General features: G+C 35.5%; 1 protein-coding gene and 1 long non-coding RNA gene across 2 annotated transcripts; both read right to left on the bottom strand.

Annotated features, from left to right (window-relative positions):
• Positions 1–2,560: 2,560 nt before the first annotated feature.
• Positions 2,561–7,695, bottom strand: LOC311069987. The gene is made up of 6 exons (XR_014603592.1): positions 7,458–7,695; positions 7,126–7,235; positions 6,982–7,027; positions 6,301–6,365; positions 4,606–4,707; positions 2,561–3,139 (listed from the first exon to the last, which is right to left on the bottom strand). It is a non-coding gene; the product is annotated as an uncharacterized lncRNA (long non-coding RNA).
• A 6,222-nt stretch (positions 7,696–13,917) lies between these two features.
• On the bottom strand, positions 13,918–20,665 carry arg2 (arginase 2). Its single transcript, XM_084093056.1, has 8 exons — positions 19,996–20,665; positions 19,842–19,914; positions 16,931–17,105; positions 16,339–16,498; positions 16,054–16,148; positions 15,381–15,485; positions 14,969–15,105; positions 13,918–14,889 (listed from the first exon to the last, which is right to left on the bottom strand). The coding sequence occupies exons 1-8, from the start codon at positions 20,104–20,106 to the stop codon at positions 14,702–14,704; spliced, it is 1,044 nt and encodes a 347-aa protein (XP_083949182.1). The 5' UTR covers positions 20,107–20,665; the 3' UTR covers positions 13,918–14,701.
• Positions 20,666–21,311: the final 646 nt, after the last annotated feature.

The following is a 21,311-nucleotide window of genomic DNA, read 5'->3' as shown; positions in this document are numbered from 1 at the left end:
TTTAAGAAAGGCTGCAGTTTCTTTATTACTTTTGAGGTTCAGGGGGTTCTGAGCTTAATGGGCCTATTATGATAAGAGTCTTTATAAGCCATCAAATAAAACCTAATAGCATTCTTGATTACAGGCAGAGTATTAAATATTATGTTATGCTTAAGAATATGGGCGGTATGATCAAAATTCTGTATCATGGTATCAATAACTAATTCTATTTCACGGTAACAGTATATTTCACAATATACCGTAGTTATTAGGCGCCAAGCACCGAAGGTGCGTAGGCACCTATTGAAATTGTTGGCGTTCTTCCGCTCTGGGAGTCTATGGCAAGGCAGCTCATAGAACCGCTTGTGGGAAAGTTATCAAATTTGGCACATTTATAGAGGACAGTCAGATCTGTCACCATAGCAATTTTGGAGTCTCCAAATAAATTCATCTAGCGCCACCAACTGTCCAACGTTTCACACGTTTATGCGAATAACTTTTGAACCATAAGGGCTAGAAACAAAATTGCTCTAGTCTAGACGATTCGATTGCACTCTATGACGTCATTTTCCGTCATGAAAATTTGTCCGCCATTTTGAATTCTCTGAAAAACCTACTTTTTCGAACTCCTTCTAGACGGTTTGTCTGATTTTCATGAAAATTGAATCCGATATTCATGAAATTGCCATTGACCTCAATACAGTACTGTGATATAAAATGCTATACTTTATGAACGCATTAGCGTATATGCCAGCACCATGCCTTGAAGGTACTCAAAAAGTTTCAGGGCAGCGCCACTTTGTGGTAAAAAAAGTTATAACAACATGTTACAATGCTAATAACTTTTGAATAAATCTTTCCTATTGTAATGCTATTAGTCTTAAGGTTTGTCATTGTCACTCTGACCACACTACATACATTTCGTAACTGCGCCACCTACTGGTCGAAAGTGATAATCCATTAAATCATATTTTTAGTTAATGTATGTTTTTTTCAGCCATTTTGCCTAAATTCATCTTTAAATGTCTTTAATTGCTCCTTGCTGCAGTTGGTCTGTGCACTTCCAGCCATGTTGGCATGTCTTATCATCTTCTTTGCGCTTGGCCCCGTTAATGGCTGCTTGCAGCTATATTTTATATCCTCCTGGGACCCAGGAATAGACTTTTGTCCACTGTAGTGGACATTTTATTTTAGTGAATTTCTCTGACACCATACAGGACTTTTCAGAGATACCAAATGTTTGGAGGTTTCACCATGAAAACAACTTATCCTTGGTCTTTAAAAATGTCTGACATTAATTTAGTGATCAAATGTAGCACTCTTATGGAAATATGATAATATATTGTAATTATAATTTAAATCGGACTACTTTTCAAATTGTATTTCATAAACCAACATCTCAGGAAAACGTTATGGGGTTTCAAATAAAAAAATGACTTTCTGTTACAGAACAGGGCATTGATTTCATACTTGTCCACTATAGAGGACATCAGGACTTAAATCATGTTTATAAGGCATTTTGGGAGACACAACAAGTGAATATGGAAATAAGTTATACATCAATATTCCTATGAAATATTAGATATTATTATTAAAAAAGTATTAAAATAATGCAAATTATTACTCCAATTATTACACTCATATAGATACATTGCATTAAATGGGAATATTAATGTATGGCCATTTTACCCACATATTGCATAAAGTAAAATGGTGCATCAATTCATTCCATTATATCTTTCATAACATATTTGAGAATCATCTTTATACAAATTTTAGTTAAAATAAATCCTGAAACCCCAACATTTATTGGTGATTGAAAAAAAAAAATCCCATTGTTTTGCCTATAATTTCATGTCATTTTAATTTTTTAACAACTGAGTCCTGGTGTCCACTACAGAGGACATAGCATAACATACATGAATACATTTATTTATTTATTTATTACCATTTGACATGACAAAAACTAAATTAAAAAAATGTATTTTATATTGAACTATTCTATTCATAATAAATTACAGTTACTTCCTTTTAATTTTGTAGGATATCCCCAGCTAGAAATTTTTTGTTCTAAAAATGTTCTAAGAACATTAGCATGTATTGTTCTATAAATGTTTTCAGCGGCTAGTTTTATTTTTGTTCCCAGAATGTTCTTTTAAAAGTTTGGAGAACATTCTTTAAAAACATTATTAAAATGTTTAGTAGTAACATTCTTTTAACATTATTCTCTAACGTTATTAGAAAGTTTTCAGCGGCTAGTTTTATTTTTGTTCTTAGAATGTTCTTTTAAAAGTTTGGAGAACATTCTTTAAAAACATTATTAAAATGTTTAGTAGTAACATTCTTTTAACATTATTCTCTAACGTTCTTAGAAAGTTTTCAGCGGGTAGTTTTATTTTTGTTCCCAGAATGTTCTTTTAAAAGTTTGGAGAACATTCTTTAAAAACATTATTAAAATGTTTAGTAGTAACATTTTTATAACATTATTCTCTAACGTTCTTATAATGTTTTCAGCGGGTAGTTTTATTTTTGTTCCCAGAATGTTTTTTTAAATGTTTAGAGAAAATTTTTTTAAAAACATTATTAAAATGTTTAGTAATAACATTCTTATAACATTATTCTCTAACGTTCTTATAATGTTGTAAGCGGATAGTTTTATTTTTGTTCCCAGAATGTTCTTTTAAATGTTCGGATAACATTATTTAAAAACATTATTCAAATGTTTAGGTGTAACATTCTTACAACATTATTCTCTAACGTTCTTAGAAAGTTTTCAGGGGGTGTTTTTATTTTTGTTCCCAAAATGTTCTCTTAAACAAAAAATGCTTAGCTATAACATTGTTAAAACATAAAATTGTATTAATCTCTAAAATAAAACAAAAATCTAACAGGATTATGAATGGCATCCACATAAATTATTAGAAGTTCTGCGTACAGTAGATGCCCAACATTACATGAAGAACTCAGTAAAGTCAAAGTCTTGACTGCTGTTTGCTCAGAGCGCTCATCATCAGTCTTTGGTTGTCTTGGTTCTTGCAGAAAAAGAATAAAGTCATCTGCATTAATAGGTGTTCTACTGTTCTTCTCTTCTTGTTTTTCAGCTGCTATCCCAGAATTGAGCTCCATTCTCTGTGTGCATGGTAGAGTTTTTCCTCATAGCCTATAAAAGAAGATCATGCAACAGTGTAAACAAAAATAATACAAATACATATTACATATTAAGATCACAAGCAATATTGACTTTGAAAACTTTCAAAATTAGCCAGCCTAATTATTAATCAGAAATTAATTAGATTAGTTTATTTAAAAGTATAAATATGATACCTTATGAGTATCTATTTTGTTTCTGTAATTTAAAACATATACTTAATCCATTATATACATGTTAATAACACAACTAGAGGCTAAATTATTTTAACAAACTACAAACTTGGCTTGAGAAGTGTTAACCTTGAACTCAGGTCACCTTGAGCACAGCTGCAGCATGTCACAGCACTGCCCACGATGCTTTTGCACTGCTCTGCTCACGAACAGCTCATTTTCATCAGTTATATTGTCTATGGATTGTTACATTTCTTACAGATTTCTGCTTGTTTTAAATCAGATACAGATAAAGTAGAACTGCATTTGAATGCATTGGCGATGGAACAATTTCTAGTGTGATTTAATCATACCTGTGTATCGTCTCTTTGCTATTAGCTAAGCTGTAAGTTTTAGTTACTTCAAAAGCAGAAAGAAATATGCTATAACTTCTGTTTCTACGCAGTTTCTTATTGAGAAATCACAGGACAGTGTTGACACTAACTTTCTGTGCTCCAGTAGGTTTCTGTGTGCGCACAATCTGCATGTTAAATGTGAGCTACTGTCTGTGCATATGAAAGCTTGTTTCCGCCATGGAATACAATTTTTAAAAAAGGTAATTGCGACTCACAATTCAAACTTTTTTTTCTCAGAAGTGCGATATATAAACTCGCAATTGGCTGTTTGAAAGTCAGAATCACAGGATAAATTAGTAAAACCTGAGAAAAAAAAGCAATTCTGGCTTATTTTGTTTTTGCTGTCTTTTCTATATGAGGACATTAATGCACTTCATCAATACAGCCGCTCTTCAGCAGCATTTTAGCTTCATTTGAGAAAAACTATCATCATAAAACACAGAGAGACTCAAAGGTCTACACGGCAATCCGTCAAATAAAAGTTTGGTTTAACCTTTGAAGAAAGTTTTGCTTAAATCATTACATTTTAAATAATTGGTTATAGCAATTTAATTAAACCATTAAAATGGAATCAAGAAAACAAAACAAAAAAAAACTTTTGGGAGATGCGAGAGCGAAGTAGTCCAGTGATAATTAACAGGCAGCCATGGTTAATGCAATTTGCAAAGACCCGCCCCCTTTAGTTACTGTTGCTATGTCCAACAAGCCATGGCGCTCTCACGCCACACATCATGTTGTCACGCAATGAAAAATACATTGCGGATCAAAGAAAAAACGTTGAAACGTCTAAACGCCGAGACAAGACAGAGCAGGTTACTTTTGATATGAAACAAAGTCTCAACGTTTAATTTGTGTAATTTCTGTAGAAAAAAAATATTTTTTGTAAAATAGAAATGTAAAAAATAAATACCTGTCAATCAAACTCCCTCGAAGGGTGAATTCTGAGGGGAGTAAAAAAGACAGCTCACAATTCTGATATTTTCTTGCAATTGTGTGTTCCTGCCTCACAATTCTGAGAGAAAAACAAACAAAAAAACCCGGTAATTTTACTGATGGAAACAGACAGTAAAAAAGTGGACTTCAAAGATTTCTTATTCTGTAGCTCCCTGTGGGATTTTTTTGACAAGTCCATAAAAATGCATCCATCCATGATAAAAGTACTCCACACGGCTCTGGCAGGTTAATAAAGGCGAAAGGTGAAGCGAAGTGATGCGTTCGTGTAAGAAACATATCCATATTTTAGGGCTGGGAATCGATTAAAAAAAAGTAACTGATTATTTACACAATTTGCTGTAATTAAATGCAATTAATTGCATTTCCCCCAAGCTTGTAATCATCAATATTTAAACTTAGAATAACCTAATTAAACAACACAGGAAAAAAGGAACAGAAAATAGCCCTGTATTAAAATAATATTAAACATCAATATATCAATATATTATTATTTTTCAATAATCAATCAACATAATCAATTTAACAATTTATTATTATATTTTTTTTTTTTACTAATTATCAAAATAAAACATAGTCCTACAAAGCTATTATTACAAGAGCATGTGATCAGAGCAGGTAATTTTACCATTGTTGCCAGCATGACTATACCAGCTCAGTAGGGCTATTTCACAGAAGTCTACTACTGAGAAAATTCACGTTATTTGACTTTGCTTTCCAGTGCATGATCGGTACATGATTGGAGCGTTTGGGCCGTTAACGACAGAGCAGAACACGCAGCGCAAACACGGAGCAGAACATTGAGCAAAGAGCTCAATGTTTGCTCAATGTTGTGTGTGTGTGTCAGTGCGCCGACACACACACGGAATGGAGAGCGCGGTGCGGAAAAGACCCGCTCATGAAAGCTGCGTGAGAATAAAACCTGATCGCCGAACACGGAGGGGCGGGACGGCATATTTTGCAGCCTTTTCCGCAACAGGAAGTCATTAAAACGAGGCAAAAAAAGTGCTGCGTTAATTGCGTTATTTTTTTTTTAACTCGTTATGCATCTCAAATTAATCGCAAAGATTAACGTGTTAATTCCCCCAGCCCTACCATATTTATAACTTTATCGACTTAAATAACTAGCTTCCAGCAGACAGCCATATGCAAGTCAAATTACGCCCAAAGAGTTATAGAGTCAACGCATCGCTACGCATACGCGCCTGCAAGGCTACGCATCGCTACACTTCGGCCGCCATTATGCATCTATGCGTAGCAAAATGTGTCGTCCCAGTTTTTGATACGCGACGCACCATTGTATGCAATACTATGCGTTGTTGGTGGGGGCAAAACTGCAAGTTGCTTGCGTCCGACGTGTAGACTATAAAAGCCTCTTGTCGATGTATGACGTAGGAGTAGCATAAGCTTTGACGGCTCTCGCGGTTCAAACAAACAGGGCTAGGTAATAAATTCAAGCTCCTCCCACATTTCTCTTTATATGATTCTCTTTAATGATAATTTTTCTAAAAATCTCTGTGGAAAGAAAGTCAGATATAAATCTGGGACAGATATAAATCAGGCACGAGGGAGAAAAAAAGAGATCATTTTTATTTTGGAGTGCACTGTGCCTTTAAAATTGACTACGGTTTTATAAAATGCAGTGGATACTTACTAGTGATGGACTTGTTTCTCTGTTGGTGCCTGTTCTGCTCCGTGAACATTGTTCCAATGCTTGATCTTAAGAAAATTTAAAAAGTGTGTTAATGTGTGTTAACAGACTATTGATCTGGGTGACATAGGACCATTTTTTATGTTTTCCTTAAGTGTTAGGCTATATAAATCTGGAGAACCCTTACTAACATTAACCATGGTTTTGCTACACTAACTAAATGGTAATAAATTATTGTAATCAATCCACCATAAAAACATTGTTTCTACACTTTACTATAATAAAAACCATGGTTAATTTAGCAAAGGACCCTGGGAACATGTCCTAAAAAGTTCTCTCGTTATTTACCGGTACTCCATGTTGTTCCAAAACTGTATGAATTTATTTTGTATAACCTTAATTAAGATATCTTGAGAAATGACTTCACTGTTTTGTTTTTTTCCATAAAATGGGTTCCAATGTTGTTTTATTCCCAACATTCTTGTGTTTCACAGAAGTAAGTCATACAGGTTTGAAAATAATTTCATTTTGGAAGGACATTTATGTTTGGGTCAGCTAGGCCCGTAAACTCATATCAAGAAGACAGGTAAAATATTGTCTGGAGGGTTTGGAACAGTGTGCCTTTGAGCAGAGTTTACATGTTCTGCCTCTATTTCACGTGTATTTTACTATGACAATACTCACCGCAACTGAAGATCTTGTGGCTGGATAATATTTATTCCCAAAATTCCTAGATAATGGGAAACACACACATACAGCAATATTATTAGCTATTTGTATTTACTTACTAAAAGAGACATTTGCAAAAGCTTGCAAAATTTTACTCACCAGCTCAAAAACATATTATGATGATGACTCATCATTTTGACGGTAGGCCGATATCCCGCGATCAACAATATTCAAAAGCCTAGTTTTCATAGTGTGGTTCGAGTTCCTCTCTGTATAAAGACACAATGTTCTCAGTTCAGCTTTACAATAGCTCCTTTTTTTATTTTTTTTTATCAAAAACTAAGTTAGCTGACAATATTTACACATGCTTAGCCTGAAACATTGACATAATGTCGATATTGCTCTAATCGCATTTAAAATTGGCTTCTCAATTTAACACACTATATTTTGATGTAGCAGAATGTATTTTTATATAAAATAAAGTTATTTACCTTCCGCAGATTGCAATATGTCCGTTACACGTACGTTGTTAAAATTCGTTGTCCATTTACATCCCGCAACTCGCTCAAAATAAAAATGTAACAGTACGATGCAAAATAATCCATGTTTTAAACAATGTAAAAGCCACAGAACCGAAGGAGGCTAGTACTGAAGATCCCACACACACACACACACACACACACACACACACACACACACACACACACACACACACACACACACACACACACACACACACACACACACACACACACACACACTCTAATAGACGAATATTCAAACTTGACCAGTAAAAGGCGCGCATAGCTGCCATTGGCCAGATTCCAGGATGACAGTCTGAATAACCAATCATGCTCAAAACAACTCGAAGAGACAGCCAATAATGTGGTAACATTGCAATTACAGGAAAAGATGACATGTTTTAAAAGAAAGAATATGAAAAAAATGTGCACGTGCTATTTATTTAGTTGTATTTGTAAGCTGGCTGTTATATTTAATCAATTGGTTAAATGGTGTCTTCATTGCAGTGCATGATAAAAAAAAAAAAAACTTACAATAACATATAAATAATAATAATAAATAACATAAATAATATATACCATATATAACAAAATTATATTTACCACTGCTCTGCCAACAGCAGTTTAAAAGAGCAAACATATTATATATTAAACAGAGCAAACATTGCATATGTAGGCTATTCATATACAATTCTGTATACCTACCTACATGAAAAAATAATGGATTGGTGTCATGGTGACATTAGAGTTACATTCATGTGACCCATAATGATCCTTTTGCACTTTAACAAAATATTGACCTTTCCTTTAGAAACACTCTTATGCCTAATAATGTCAACTTGCTTTTCACCCTGTGTGGCACTGTTACACAACCTGTTAGTTTAGGGTTAATCCTCTGTCCAACGCAACACTTTGCTAACATTGGCATAATTCTATACAAGTTGCAACATATACCCCGGGTTTCACAGGCAAGGTTTAAGCCTGTAGTCCCAGACTAAAATGCACGTTTGAGCTGTTTTACCTGAAAGCAACTTGCACTGACAAATCTTAAAATATGTCAGTGCCATTGTTTTGTCTCAAGATGCACACCAGTAATGTTTCTTTTTTCTTATTTCTAAGGCACATTTTTTAAAGCTAATTAAATGCACTAAGGCCTAATCCTGGCTTAATCTAAACTCTGTGAAACCGGGTCTGGGTTAGAAATTAAGGGTTAAGGTTAACCCTAACTCTAACCCTAACCCTTGTCTACAGACTTTTATTTAACAGCATGGATAGACTCCAAGGTGTTGACTGCAGTGGTTAGGCCTTTAGCGTTGATACAGGACGAATAACTTCTCACTGTGACAGTCTGTAATGTATTTTAGAAAAGAGTGTTTGTATGGATTGTCCCTAATTAAGCTAGAGCTATTGGTGCATTCAAGTCATGTCATAAAGATCGTATTTACAAGTTGAACGCCAACACAATGATGAGAATATGAGTAGGAAGCTCAGGATTTTCTTTAACCCCGATCTTGAAGAGTTAGGGGCGTGTCAGTGGGAAACATTGTGGGATACCACTATACTTAGGTATTCAGCAGTGACAATGAAATAAGCTAATGCCTGCACAAAATATGATAGCATTAATATATAACAGTATAATATGTGATGATAAAGTTTACAGTGGCTTCATTAATTTAAAACGTTAAAAAAATTGTAAAACCTCATGAATACAAACTTCCCAGGAGGACTTAAACGCACCATATGTTCCATCATGAACCCTGTTGGCCTGCTGTCTGACCAGCAAGCTCAATTTAACAATAATTGTGTAGTTTGATTGCTAAATGTTACATTTAAAATGTTCTAGTTTTGTTAACATGTCACATTACAAGAACGTTTTTTTAAAAACACTCATCATCTCAGGTCTCAGTGATATCCTCAAAACATTTTACGAACATTGTTTTGATAATGTTCCTCCTGTTATTATGGAACATTGTGCCAATGTTTTACTGAGAACATTATATAATCTGTTATCTCAACAACATCCTCAAAACATCCTCAAAATGTTGCAAGTAAAATGTTCTAATTGTGTTAACACATAACATTACAAGAACGTTTTATAAAGAACATTCAACATCTCATCTCTCAATGATATCCTCAAAACATTTTCCTAATGTGACAGAGAGAATGTTCTTCTTTTGTTTTCACGAAACATTGGGACAATGTTATTTTGAGATCATTGTACAAACTTTAACTTTAGCAACATTCCCAAAATATGCTCAAAATGTTGCAAGTAGAATGTTCTTCTTTTGTTTTCACGAAACATTGGGACAATGTTATATTGAGATCATTGTACAAACTTTAACTTTAGCAACATTCCCAAAATATGCTCAAAATGTTGCAAGAAGAATGTTCTTCTTTTGTTTTTATGAAACATTGGGACAATGTTATATTGAGATCATTGTACAAACTTTAACTTTAGCAACATTCCCAAAATATGCTCAAAATGTTGCAAGTAGAATGTTCTTCTTTTGTTTTCACGAAACATTGGGACAATGTTATTTTGAGATCATTGTACAAACTTTAACTTTAGCAACATTCCCAAAATATGCTCAAAATGTTGCAAGTAGAATGTTCTTCTTTTGTTTTCACGAAACATTGGGACAATGTTATATTGAGATCATTGTACAAACTTTAACTTTAGCAACATTCCCAAAATATGCTCAAAATGTTGCAAGAAGAATGTTCTTCTTTTGTTTTTATGAAACATTGGGACAATGTTATATTGAGATCATTGTACAAACTTTAACTTTAGCAACATTCCCAAAATATGCTCAAAATGTTGCAAGTATATGTTCTTCTTTTGTTTTCACGAAACATTGGGACAATGTTATTTTGAGATCATTGTACAAACTTTAACTTTAGCAACATTCCCAAAATATGCTCAAAATGTTGCAAGTATATGTTCTTCTTTTGTTTTCACGAAACATTGGGACAATGTTATTTTGAGATCATTGTACAAACTTTAACTTTAGCAACATTCCCAAAATATGCTCAAAATGTTGCAAGAAGAATGTTCTTCTTTTGTTTTTATGAAACATTGGGACAATGTTATTTTGAGATCATTGTACAAACTTTAACTTTAGCAACATTCCCAAAATATGCTCAAAATGTTGCAAGTAGAATGTTCTTCTTTTGTTTTTATGAAACATTGGGACAATGTTATTTTGAGATCATTGTACAAACTCTAACTTTAGCAACATTCCCAAAATATGCTCAAAATGTTGCAAGTATATGTTCTTCTTTTGTTTTCACGAAACATTGGGACAATGTTATTTTGAGATCATTGTACAAACTTTAACTTTAGCAACATTCCCAAAATATGCTCAAAATGTTGCAAGTAGAATGTTCTTCTTTTGTTTTCACGAAACATTGGGACAATGTTATATTGAGATCATTGTACAAACTTTAACTTTAGCAACATTCCCAAAATATGCTCAAAATGTTGCAAGTAGAATGTTCTTCTTTTGTTTTCACGAAACATTGGGACAATGTTATTTTGAGATCATTGTACAAACTTTAACTTTAACAACATTCCCAAAATATTCTCAAAATGTTGCAAATAAAATGTTATAATTTTGTTAACTCGTAACATTAGAAGAACGTTTTATAAAGAACATTAAACATCTCATCTCTCAATGATATCCTCAAAACATTTTCCTAACGTGACAGAGAGAACGTTTTTCTTTTGTTATAATGAAACATAGGGACAATGATATTTTGAGATCATAGTACAACTTGTTACTTCAGAAACATTCCCAAAACATCTTTTGAATGTTGCAGTTAAAATGTTATATCTTAGTTTTCATATAACGTTATAGGAACATTTTTTAAAATGAGAAAACATCCTTAAAATGTTCGGTAAACATTACATTCAAATGTTTTCTTTAGAACATTAACCAAACTTGTAGGGAATGTTAGCAAAAGTTCTGAGAACGTTCCCTGCTAGCTGGGTCACTAAAACTATTTATATCGGTTAAATGTGTTCCCCGGTACAGTTTTGCCATGTCTGCTTATTAACCCTTTCAAGCATAGTGGTCACTACAGTGGACAGCTATTAAAAAAGCATTTTCTTGAATTTGCACGGGTTTTTATGGCAAAGTTGCACATCAGCCTCTTCATTGGACCCTGGTGCATCATCCTATAAATTGCAACCAAGTGGCAAGCCTTTGTGTTTCGATTTTTTCCCCCTCCAAACCAAGATGGCCAAGGGTCAGTCAGACATGCCAAGTTGCTCCGGAATATCCACCCATTCCTTCTATCCTAGAAGACTCTTGTAGGTAAAAAAAATATTGCAGCATCAAGCAATATCTAATGAGTCATATCACAGTAAAATTTTCCAAGTTTTGATTTTAGATTGAGAGAAAACTCTGATTAATCACATGTCCACTGTAGTGGACGTCATGCATGCAATGGCTATATTTCAGCTACAATTCATAATTATAATGTGAATATTGTTTTTGAAATTTAAAACTTAAAAAGTTAATATGCATTGACTTTTTCTACTGTAAATAAATGTATTTGTATTATTAGAATGTAGTTTTCATTGACATCGAAAAAAGTCATGCGATTACATAATGTATGACACTTGTAATGCATTACTTGTTAGATCAAAAAGTAATCTGATTTCGTAATGCATGTTACTTTTAATGCGTTTCTTTACTCATAACATCAAAAAGTAATCTGATTACGTAATGCATGTTACTTTTAATGCGTTTCTTTACTCATAACATCAAAAAGTAATCTGATTACATAATGCATGTTACTTGTAATGCGTTTCCTTCCTCATAACATCAAAAAGTAATCTGATTATGTAATGTGCGTTATTGTAATGCGTTTCTTAACTCATAACATCAAAAAGTAATCTGATTACATAATGCATGTTACTTGTAATGTGTTTCTTTACTTGTTACATCAAAAAGTAATCTGATTAGGTAATGCATGTTACTTGTAACACATTACTTTACTTGTAACATAAAAAAAGTAATCTGAATGGGTTATGCATGTTACTTGTAATGTATTACCCCCAACACTGATCATTTCAGATGAGATTGAAAAAACGTATCGCTAGGTTTTCTCAGAGGAGGGCTATGATAGAAATGTGCATGTCCATCTTGAACATAATCAGAATTATCAGCTAATAAGGGTAAATCTCCATACTCTGGTGCACTGGAGAGAGCATCTGAGTGGTTTCCACAGTTGTACCTTGACAGACTGTAGAAAATTCTGATGGAATCACGTCCTCATGTTCTGATATCAAAGATACGCTAAGTGCAACTTGTATAAAGTTGTATGAAGCCTTTGCAATATTTTGCATTTATATTTTTTGTATATATTTTATAGTTTTCACATGATTTGATATAATTGCATTGATTAGTTTGTTAAATTCACATACTTTATCTGTTTGATTATTGTCTTATATTTAATATAGTATATCTTAAGTTTAAACCATAACCGCATGCTGTCCACTCAAGTGGACATCTGAAGATCTCTTTGAAAAATTTGTAAAAAAATTAAATAAAAATCAATTCTTGTTTTTCATGCCCTAAGAGCAATAAAAACACATAGGAAAAAAATCCTGACTGAGGTTATCATAATTCATGCATGAAAGGGTTAAACTGTGTATTTAAAGGGCTTGTTTTGCTCTTTTTAAGATAACTGGCAGCTCTTCACCTGGAGCTTTAATCAAGAGAGGGAAGAGCTCAGAAGCAAGTATGCTAACTGAATAGCAGCGACTGTTAAGTTTAAATTATACACCCCTTGTAACCGCGTCATTATTTTACTGTAACCTGGTGACACCGCTGTCACACCGCCGCTCACAGTGCACGCGCGGGTCTTTTGCATCATTAATATGCGATCGGAGCGTCAAGAGAGACGTATCGAATCTAAGGAAGATTTTACCAGCTGGTTCCGATCAGTGGCCGATTGTTTGGAGTTGGAAAAATACAATACACGCCGCTGCATTCTCAATATTTAGTAATTTACCCTCAGATACAGGATAACATTAGCTTAACAAACAGGTATTGTTCATTACCACGGCAACCGCTTGCGCGTCCACGCTGAATGCTAATTCTGTGTAAAAAGTAACTGTACACAAAAGAGACGGTAAGATTACGATAACTTTACATTATGTAAGGCTATTTCTATTCGTTAGGATATTGATATATTAATTGTTGTTGTCAATTAGCCTAAGCTTCATTCATAATACTTTCCCCGTTGCGAGCATGTGCGCTCCTCTAAACTGTCCGGGTAAAATGTAAACTCTGTTGGTTGACATTTTATACCGTGGTAACTATGTATACCGTCATACCGCCCAGCCCGATTCTCTCATTTAATGTTAGTTATTGATAGGTCATCAGGAGTTTCAAACCACTCAGTCAAGGACAAGTCACAGTCTGTCTCCAGTACATTAGTTTATTGCAACAAAACACTTATCGAAACAGAGAAATGCAACAAATCAACCCTCCATTCCTTAAGATACTGGTACTGGTGGTGAATACAGATCTGAAAAGTTGTACAAAATGCATTCATACATGATTTTTCATACATATTTTCATTAAATATGTATGAAAATTACTAAAATAACTTATCCACTATTTAAAAAAAAAAAAGATCACTCGGTCTCAACCCAACCAAACCCGTAGGATTAGATTAGCCATTAAAAGCAGACGTGAAAGAAACAAACAAACATATAAATACAACATAACCAGTTCTGGTCCAAAAGTGCAAACAGGTTTCAAATGAAAGTAAATTCAATCAGTCCACCACAGTAAAGAGTCACCTCAGCCTTCAAAAATGTCACTTTTTCCTGCAGCAAGTCCCAGAGTGTGATCAGGGGTTACCTACTAATCCCATGACAGCTGACAAACATTAAAAACAATTTAATTTTCAGACAGATTAGTCCTAAAATACAGAGAATCCAGATCTCAGCTTTTTTTTTAAAAAAAATTTTTTTTTAGCAAAGCTGAAATTAGTGGCAGGTACATAATAAATCTCACCCATGCGCTTAAAGCAGCACTTTACCAGTGAGGCAACAATTTTTTCTGACCAAGACTACTGTAACCTTCAAATTAAATCTTAAGTCTGGTGCTCAGTCTCGGCAAATCCTTCAATGTTTTTCTTTTAGACTTTGGAATGCGAAGTGGTTAGTTTGTCAAAGTCCTTGATTAGCTGGTGCTTCATATCCGCAGCTCAGTGTCCTCTTTTGGTTCTGGAATCTTCGGGAAGGCGACATGCGCACCTTCACGTGTCTGACCGAGAGCAGATGCGATGACGTCAACGGCTAGGCTGGATGTGGCCTCCACAGCCTCAGGCGTGGCTCCTAGTGTTGGGTTCACTTCAACCACGTCCATCACAGAGAGTAAACCTGTGTAGTCCGGAAAAGGTAGTATTTAGCATCAGTTTTAGGATTTATTTGATTTCAGTTGTGAATTGTAGATCTGTACCTGTGTTGTGGATCTCCTCTGTTACATAGATGCCCTCCCTATAGGTCAGTCCTCCATTAACAGGAGTTCCAGTGGCGGGAGCCAGGGATGGGTCAAAAGCATCAATGTCAAAACTCAGGTGGATCGGCCTTTGTTTCCTGATATTAAAACAAGTAACAGTGACAAATGACATAGGTTGTATTGTCTGATTGTGAGGTAGCATACACGGATTCAACTGAGATACAGTGCCACATAGTATTCAAAGGTGACATAAAGTCAGGTTAAATAAAGCAGCTTGTGATATGACATTGGTTCACCCAGAAAACTATTCCACCCGCATTTAAAGAGTTTTACAGTAGACAGGAGGTGGATGTTTACAGAAGTACCACTACTAATTAAATAAGTGTGTATGTTTTTCGCAATATCACTATACCTTGCCAAGAGGTGATCTAAAGTGACCTCCATTACTCTCTGAATGCCCATTCTGTCAATGTCCCGCATAGAGAAGTACTGAATTCCCAGGGTCTTCAGGATTATACTGAGATGAATAAAATCAAATTAGTAACAAGTAGTATTAATGCAGTTTTGAATTGTGTATGTCTTTGTCTCCCTCTCATTGTATTAAGTAAGGACTAAAGACTTTTTACATAAAAAATAACTTTTGAACTGTCATCATATTAGAATGATTTCTGAAGGATCATGTAACACTGTACAAATTAAGCTTTGTGCCATCACAGGAATAAATAAAAATTTGTAATTATTTAAATCAAAAACAGTGTAATAATATTTAACAATATTACTGTTTTTACTGCATTTTTGATCAAATAAATGCAGCATTGTTGAGCATAAGATACTGAAAATCTTTCTGACCCCAAATGTTTGTACAGTAGTGTATATATACCAAATTGTAAATGTATTTATACTGTATTAACAGTCTAATGTTTATCATAGATCTTTCTGTTTTGTGCCCTATTGGCAGTTACAGGTAATGCCAGTTATATAAATAGCCTATGGAATGACAATTGGTGATTTAGTAGCATAGGCTTTAGAACAGGTTACAGGTGGCAAATCCTGGATGTCATTTTGGGAAAAAACAGTGTGCTTACTGCTCGCCTGGATCCACATCTCTGAGGCCGATGTAGACCAGATCTCTGGCAGACAGGAAGGGTTTCATCCAGGAAAATCCAGGAACCTCTGGCATCTGCAATTTACAAAGCAGAATATAACGGCTTTAAGTTTAAGTAAAGCTTATCAGATATTTTCTGGAGACAAATTACTTTTAATTGGAAAAAAGTCAGCTGCAAGTGTTATCTTCTTTGAGATACAGGAATTTAAGTCATGTCAGAGATTGCATAACATCAACATATCTTTTGTGCATGAATGCTAATCACCTTGTTCTGCAGGTCCTTAAGTAAGAATGCTACAGACTGGCCGTGGAGGTTTCCAGAAGGTGAAGTCAGAGGAGTGTTGATGTCCGCATGAGCGTCCACCCAAATCAGACACAGGTCAGGGCACTGCTGAGCGTGGCCTTCCACTGAACCAATCGCTAGGCTGTGGGAATGAAAGCATCTCACATGTTATCACAAACGCAGCCTTTCTTTGCTGATTTTGGCCTTTATAGAACAAGTTCAACACAGATTACATCAAAAATTTTTATTTATCAGACTAGTTTTGATCGGACAATTTGGGATTCAGCTAGCTGGAAATACAAACAGCTTCCCGCGACTAAAGGAAAAACCTTGACCTTTTAGAAGCGAAGTGAGAAAACTGTCTTCGGCTTAGCCAGACTGCCACAGCATTACTTCATGCTTGTGCCAAAAAGACAAAACTGCAAAGACTTTAGTTGGAATAGGCAACTGAATATAAACTGACATTTTTCCATTGGCAATGACCCATAACTACATACTAACATAAAGACCATCATACAAGAATCAGATTTTTTACCATATAAATGAGAAAAATACACAGTAAAATTGTGTGTACCTGTGGTCTCCCCCCAACATGATGCAGGTATGTCCCGCCCCCACTGCGCCGCTCACAGCTCCTGATAGCAGCTGATTGGCACGTCCAACTGTGCGTGGGAACGGCACGCGCATAAAGTGTTCATCTTTTTCCAGATGCTTGAAGGTCAGGTCTCCAAAATCATGCACAGGGTAGTCTACAACAAGACAGGACATATAAATAAACTGACATGTCACTTGACAATTACTATTAACACTGGCATTAAAACTTCCACACTTTCTGCCAAGTCTGACGAAACGCTCGCTTCTTTCCCACACTATTTGATTGGCAGGTCGAAGCTGGCAGGTGACAGTTCTGTCACTCAATCCCAGCAAGAATCTGCCCAAGTCTTGAAGTGGGCATATAGAAATATAGGTTGAAACTCCTATTGGAGGACAGTAGAGAAGGTCTAAACAGCTGATGGGGCCCAGCATGACAGAACCAGACCAGCCTCAGTGACAGTGTTGAATGACTCATCAGATTTTAAAGCGACCTACGATGGACACGTGTACCATCCAGTGGCCTCTGAACAGGAATAGACGTGAACACAGTTGACCCAGTTAAGGTTTAAATAAGAATACTTAAAATACTAGATGTGTTTTCTGCTTGAAAATAAGAAAACTACAAGGGAATTAGGGAGTTGGTTGTCATAACCAAAGACAGATATTAAGATTTAGTTTGTAACTGCATTTGAAAACTTATGGTTCATTTGCAGTTCTTGCTCCACCAAATTTTGTGTTTCTGTAAGCAATGAGCATGTAGTATCAATCATTTAACTTAGCTTTCAGATGTAATTAGTTAAACATCTTGCCATATGCATATGACATACACAACCAACAGTTACTAACTGGAGCAAGCATCTATATTTGTTGCATTGGATAAGCGCTGATATAGTTTAGTCAAGAATGCTTGCCATATAAGGTGTTTGGTTATTTCCACAGCTCCAAACACGTGATGCCAAGCATCTGTAAAAGTGATGCAACAAATAAACATTGCATCAATAGATTATAAATATATTTTATTTTAAATAAATAATATTCATGATTAAATAAAATTATGCTTAACGATTCTAAAAATACATATATTTTCTTTAATAATAATAATAATAATAATAATAATAAAATAGGAACGGAGGTCATAAATTCAGAAGAGTGTATAACTTTAAGGATTTTAAGGTATTGTTTTTTTATATGATGTTGAAAAATCCGTCATAAGACAAAAATATGTACAGCGCATTATATACAAATTTTCAGCGTTAACAAGTGGAAAACCTCCACAGCTAAGGTGAAACGGGGGTCGTCGAATCTGTCTCATAAGTATGCCGTTTGTTCATACACCCCGACGGAAAAAACGTCCAGGCTTAAGATAGCAGGACCTATCGCATTACATGGAGAATATGTAGTTACGTAAAGCGGCCCTGAGCTTGGCACAATGTTTATGCAATTAACAGCTGGCTGACTGTAGGCGAGACTCAAGAAGTGACTTGGACATTCCTATGAGCAACTGTGGAATTTCAGGATGACTCAGAAGAAGCAGAAGACTGTAAAGAGGAATTATTAGTAGTAGGTCCTGATATTCACGTCAAAAGCATACTTTGTTAGCAGGTCGATACTAAGTAAAAGATAAAGATAAGATAAGTAAAGCTCTTACATGCTTGCCTTTAACATTTACTTTAAAAATAATAATTGTTTTTTGCTTAGGTATGGAAAAAGCGGGACATTTTACTGCTATGGGATCGTAGACAGTGAACGTTTTTTTCCCCATTCTTTCCAGACATAGATAAATACTTAATGCGACATTCATTGTTTATTTAGCCTTTAAGGCAAACTTAATTATGGAAACTTGTAATTAAAAACCACGAATGTTCCCCTGTAATCTGAAGCCAACAGTCCCAGAGCGTTTTGTGCAGAGTTCTGACGGGAACCGCTTTCATATTTTACTGGCATTGGAAAATCCACGACAGATGACCTCCTCGGGTTCATTTCTGACTATCCCGGACAAACACGAAACAATATCTCTGCCTGCATCACATTCCGTAAAAAAAACTACATTCAGGTCAACATTGTTTTTGCATGACTGCAGCCTGCGTCAGCTCATCTGAAACATTATCCTTACGACAAACCCAATAGACTGATGAGGCCGTTATACAACATGAAAAGCGCTTGCTGCGGTCTGGCCTGCATCTCTCTACAAGCACGTACTCTTTCTGTTGTGTGAATGCAAAAACGTTTTCTGTGTGAAGTTGCTTCTGATGAATAAATACATGTAAATGCAAGATCCCTACTGAGCCATCCCTAGGCTTTTGTTTATTACATAATACCCTATTGTTATGTGATGTGGCAGCGGGTTGTCTCATGGCATCTGTGAAAGCGCGGTGCTGAACTGCACGCATTTACAGTAAATCTAACCCCTCCCTCTCTCTTTCTCTGCGGCCAGACAACATTCAAAACTCCTTTATTGACCAAAACACTTTCATTTAAAGTTTTCAAGCATTAAAAAACACATACAATTGAACTATGCTACAAACAGATGCGTCGTTGTAAATTCATTCACTTTTTTATTTGTTGGTAACTAACAGACCGTTGGATGATGTAACAGCTAATGCAGTGCCCTCTATCTGATTCTCGGCAGAGCTCGCGAGGAATTTATTTAAAGAGATAGTTCACCCACAAACTTCAACTTGTGTTACTTCAAACAAAGCTGAATGTATTCAAGTATTTGATGAGGCAGAATGACAATCATAATACATTCACTTTTATTGAACGGCGATTGGCGATTCAGATGGTAACCTACATGAATGATGAGATAATTGTATATAAATATATTCCAGTCTTATACATCTAAATAGAGAGACCGATAGATGATACAAATACTAATGATGTAACTTACTTACCGAGATTTGAAAGTCTCTCCACCAAACCCGCATCCCGGATGGCTTTGGGTCCATGCTCCACCCCTCTCCTTTTCTGGAAAATGCAGTCACATTAATGTTATACATCGGTGAGTTTATGAGAGTTCTCCTTGAATAAATATGAATTATATATTACCTGTCCTTTGGAAAACGGAGCACCCAAAATGGCAACAGAATGCGATCGGTTCTGCTGGCAGGAACTCAACGTGGATCTCAGTAATCTTGACAGTGGTCCTCTCGATGCCATGCTGACTCAACCGGAGAGTTATGAAATTAAATACAAAAACGCAAAGGAAGGTTTGTCTCAAACAAATAGTCTGTCGACCGGTGTGGCTTTTTAATCCTCTCTCTCGGAACTGGCTGTTGAATCTCAAAGAACTGCCACGACGTTTAATTCATATTCATGAGTTAGTGAATAACGAAAGTTGAAGCTAAAGTTTTGGGTGAAATCTCAAGACCGTCCCCCCCAAGACTCCAACAATCGTCCAGCATCCAGTTGTTTGTTATACAGCTTCGTTATACATCCGCTCATCGCGGCGCGAACCACGTTTTTCTATTCATAGAACGGCCAACCTACGTCACACCCTACGACACACCTTCATCCCAGCCAATCAGAAGCTCCGCCAGTGTGGGTTTGTTTTGATGGGCGTGGCTTGGACAAATGAGTGGCGTTAGAGATGGGGTGCTTTTTTTGTGGTGTTGGAAATTTCCATCTCTGCACCATCGACTGCATGTTTTTTTTTTTGCTCGCCTACTGTCTCGTCAACAAATTCTCATCTTGCTTATTGAAAAACAGATCCAGTGTCCATAACATGACTGCATGACTGAAGATTTATGTTCTACAAAAACGTCGTTGGAAATATGCCAAGTGCTGGTGTCAAGGTGGTGCCAAGTTGTTGACAACATAAATTGTCCTTTGGCCTATTTTCAGTGTGATATCAACCAAGAGCAAATATACCGATGTTGACTCAAATACATCACCAAATACTGTTAATTTAGATGGTTGATTTATTGTTTGGTTAGTTTGGTTGGTTAGCTCATGTCACTGATGTAATAGGGAATATATAGATCAGTGTATGTATTCCATATTCTCTGCACTTTGGCTCCATCTGGTGTTTTGTTTAAAGATGCTGTATGTTTTAGACTTGTCTCTACACTGCTATTAAAATCATATGGCAGAGTTCTGTGGCATTTAGTGTCAGGTTGAATTCGTCTGTGTTTATGTCAGAATGCATTGTTTGTGGGATATTATTGCGTCTTTGAAATAGTTGACTATTTCTGCATAAAATAAAGTCCGCTTGATGTTTGGTGGCGCCAGAGAATGGTGGCGCTGTAGCATTGATGTAATGTTGTGCGCTACACGTAAAAGCAGTTCCGGGACATTGTTCTCATTGGGCGGAATGTTATTAGTTTTTTTCAAATACACAAAAGTTGTCTTCCTCTAGGAGGCGC

This window comes from Abramis brama (assembly GCF_963993115.1).
Source record: "Abramis brama genome assembly, chromosome: 19".
In the NCBI taxonomy this organism is placed as follows: domain Eukaryota; kingdom Metazoa; phylum Chordata; class Actinopteri; order Cypriniformes; family Leuciscidae; genus Abramis; species Abramis brama.
The sequence above is the reverse complement of the archived record's forward strand: the minus strand, read 5'-3'. Positions and strand labels throughout refer to the sequence as shown.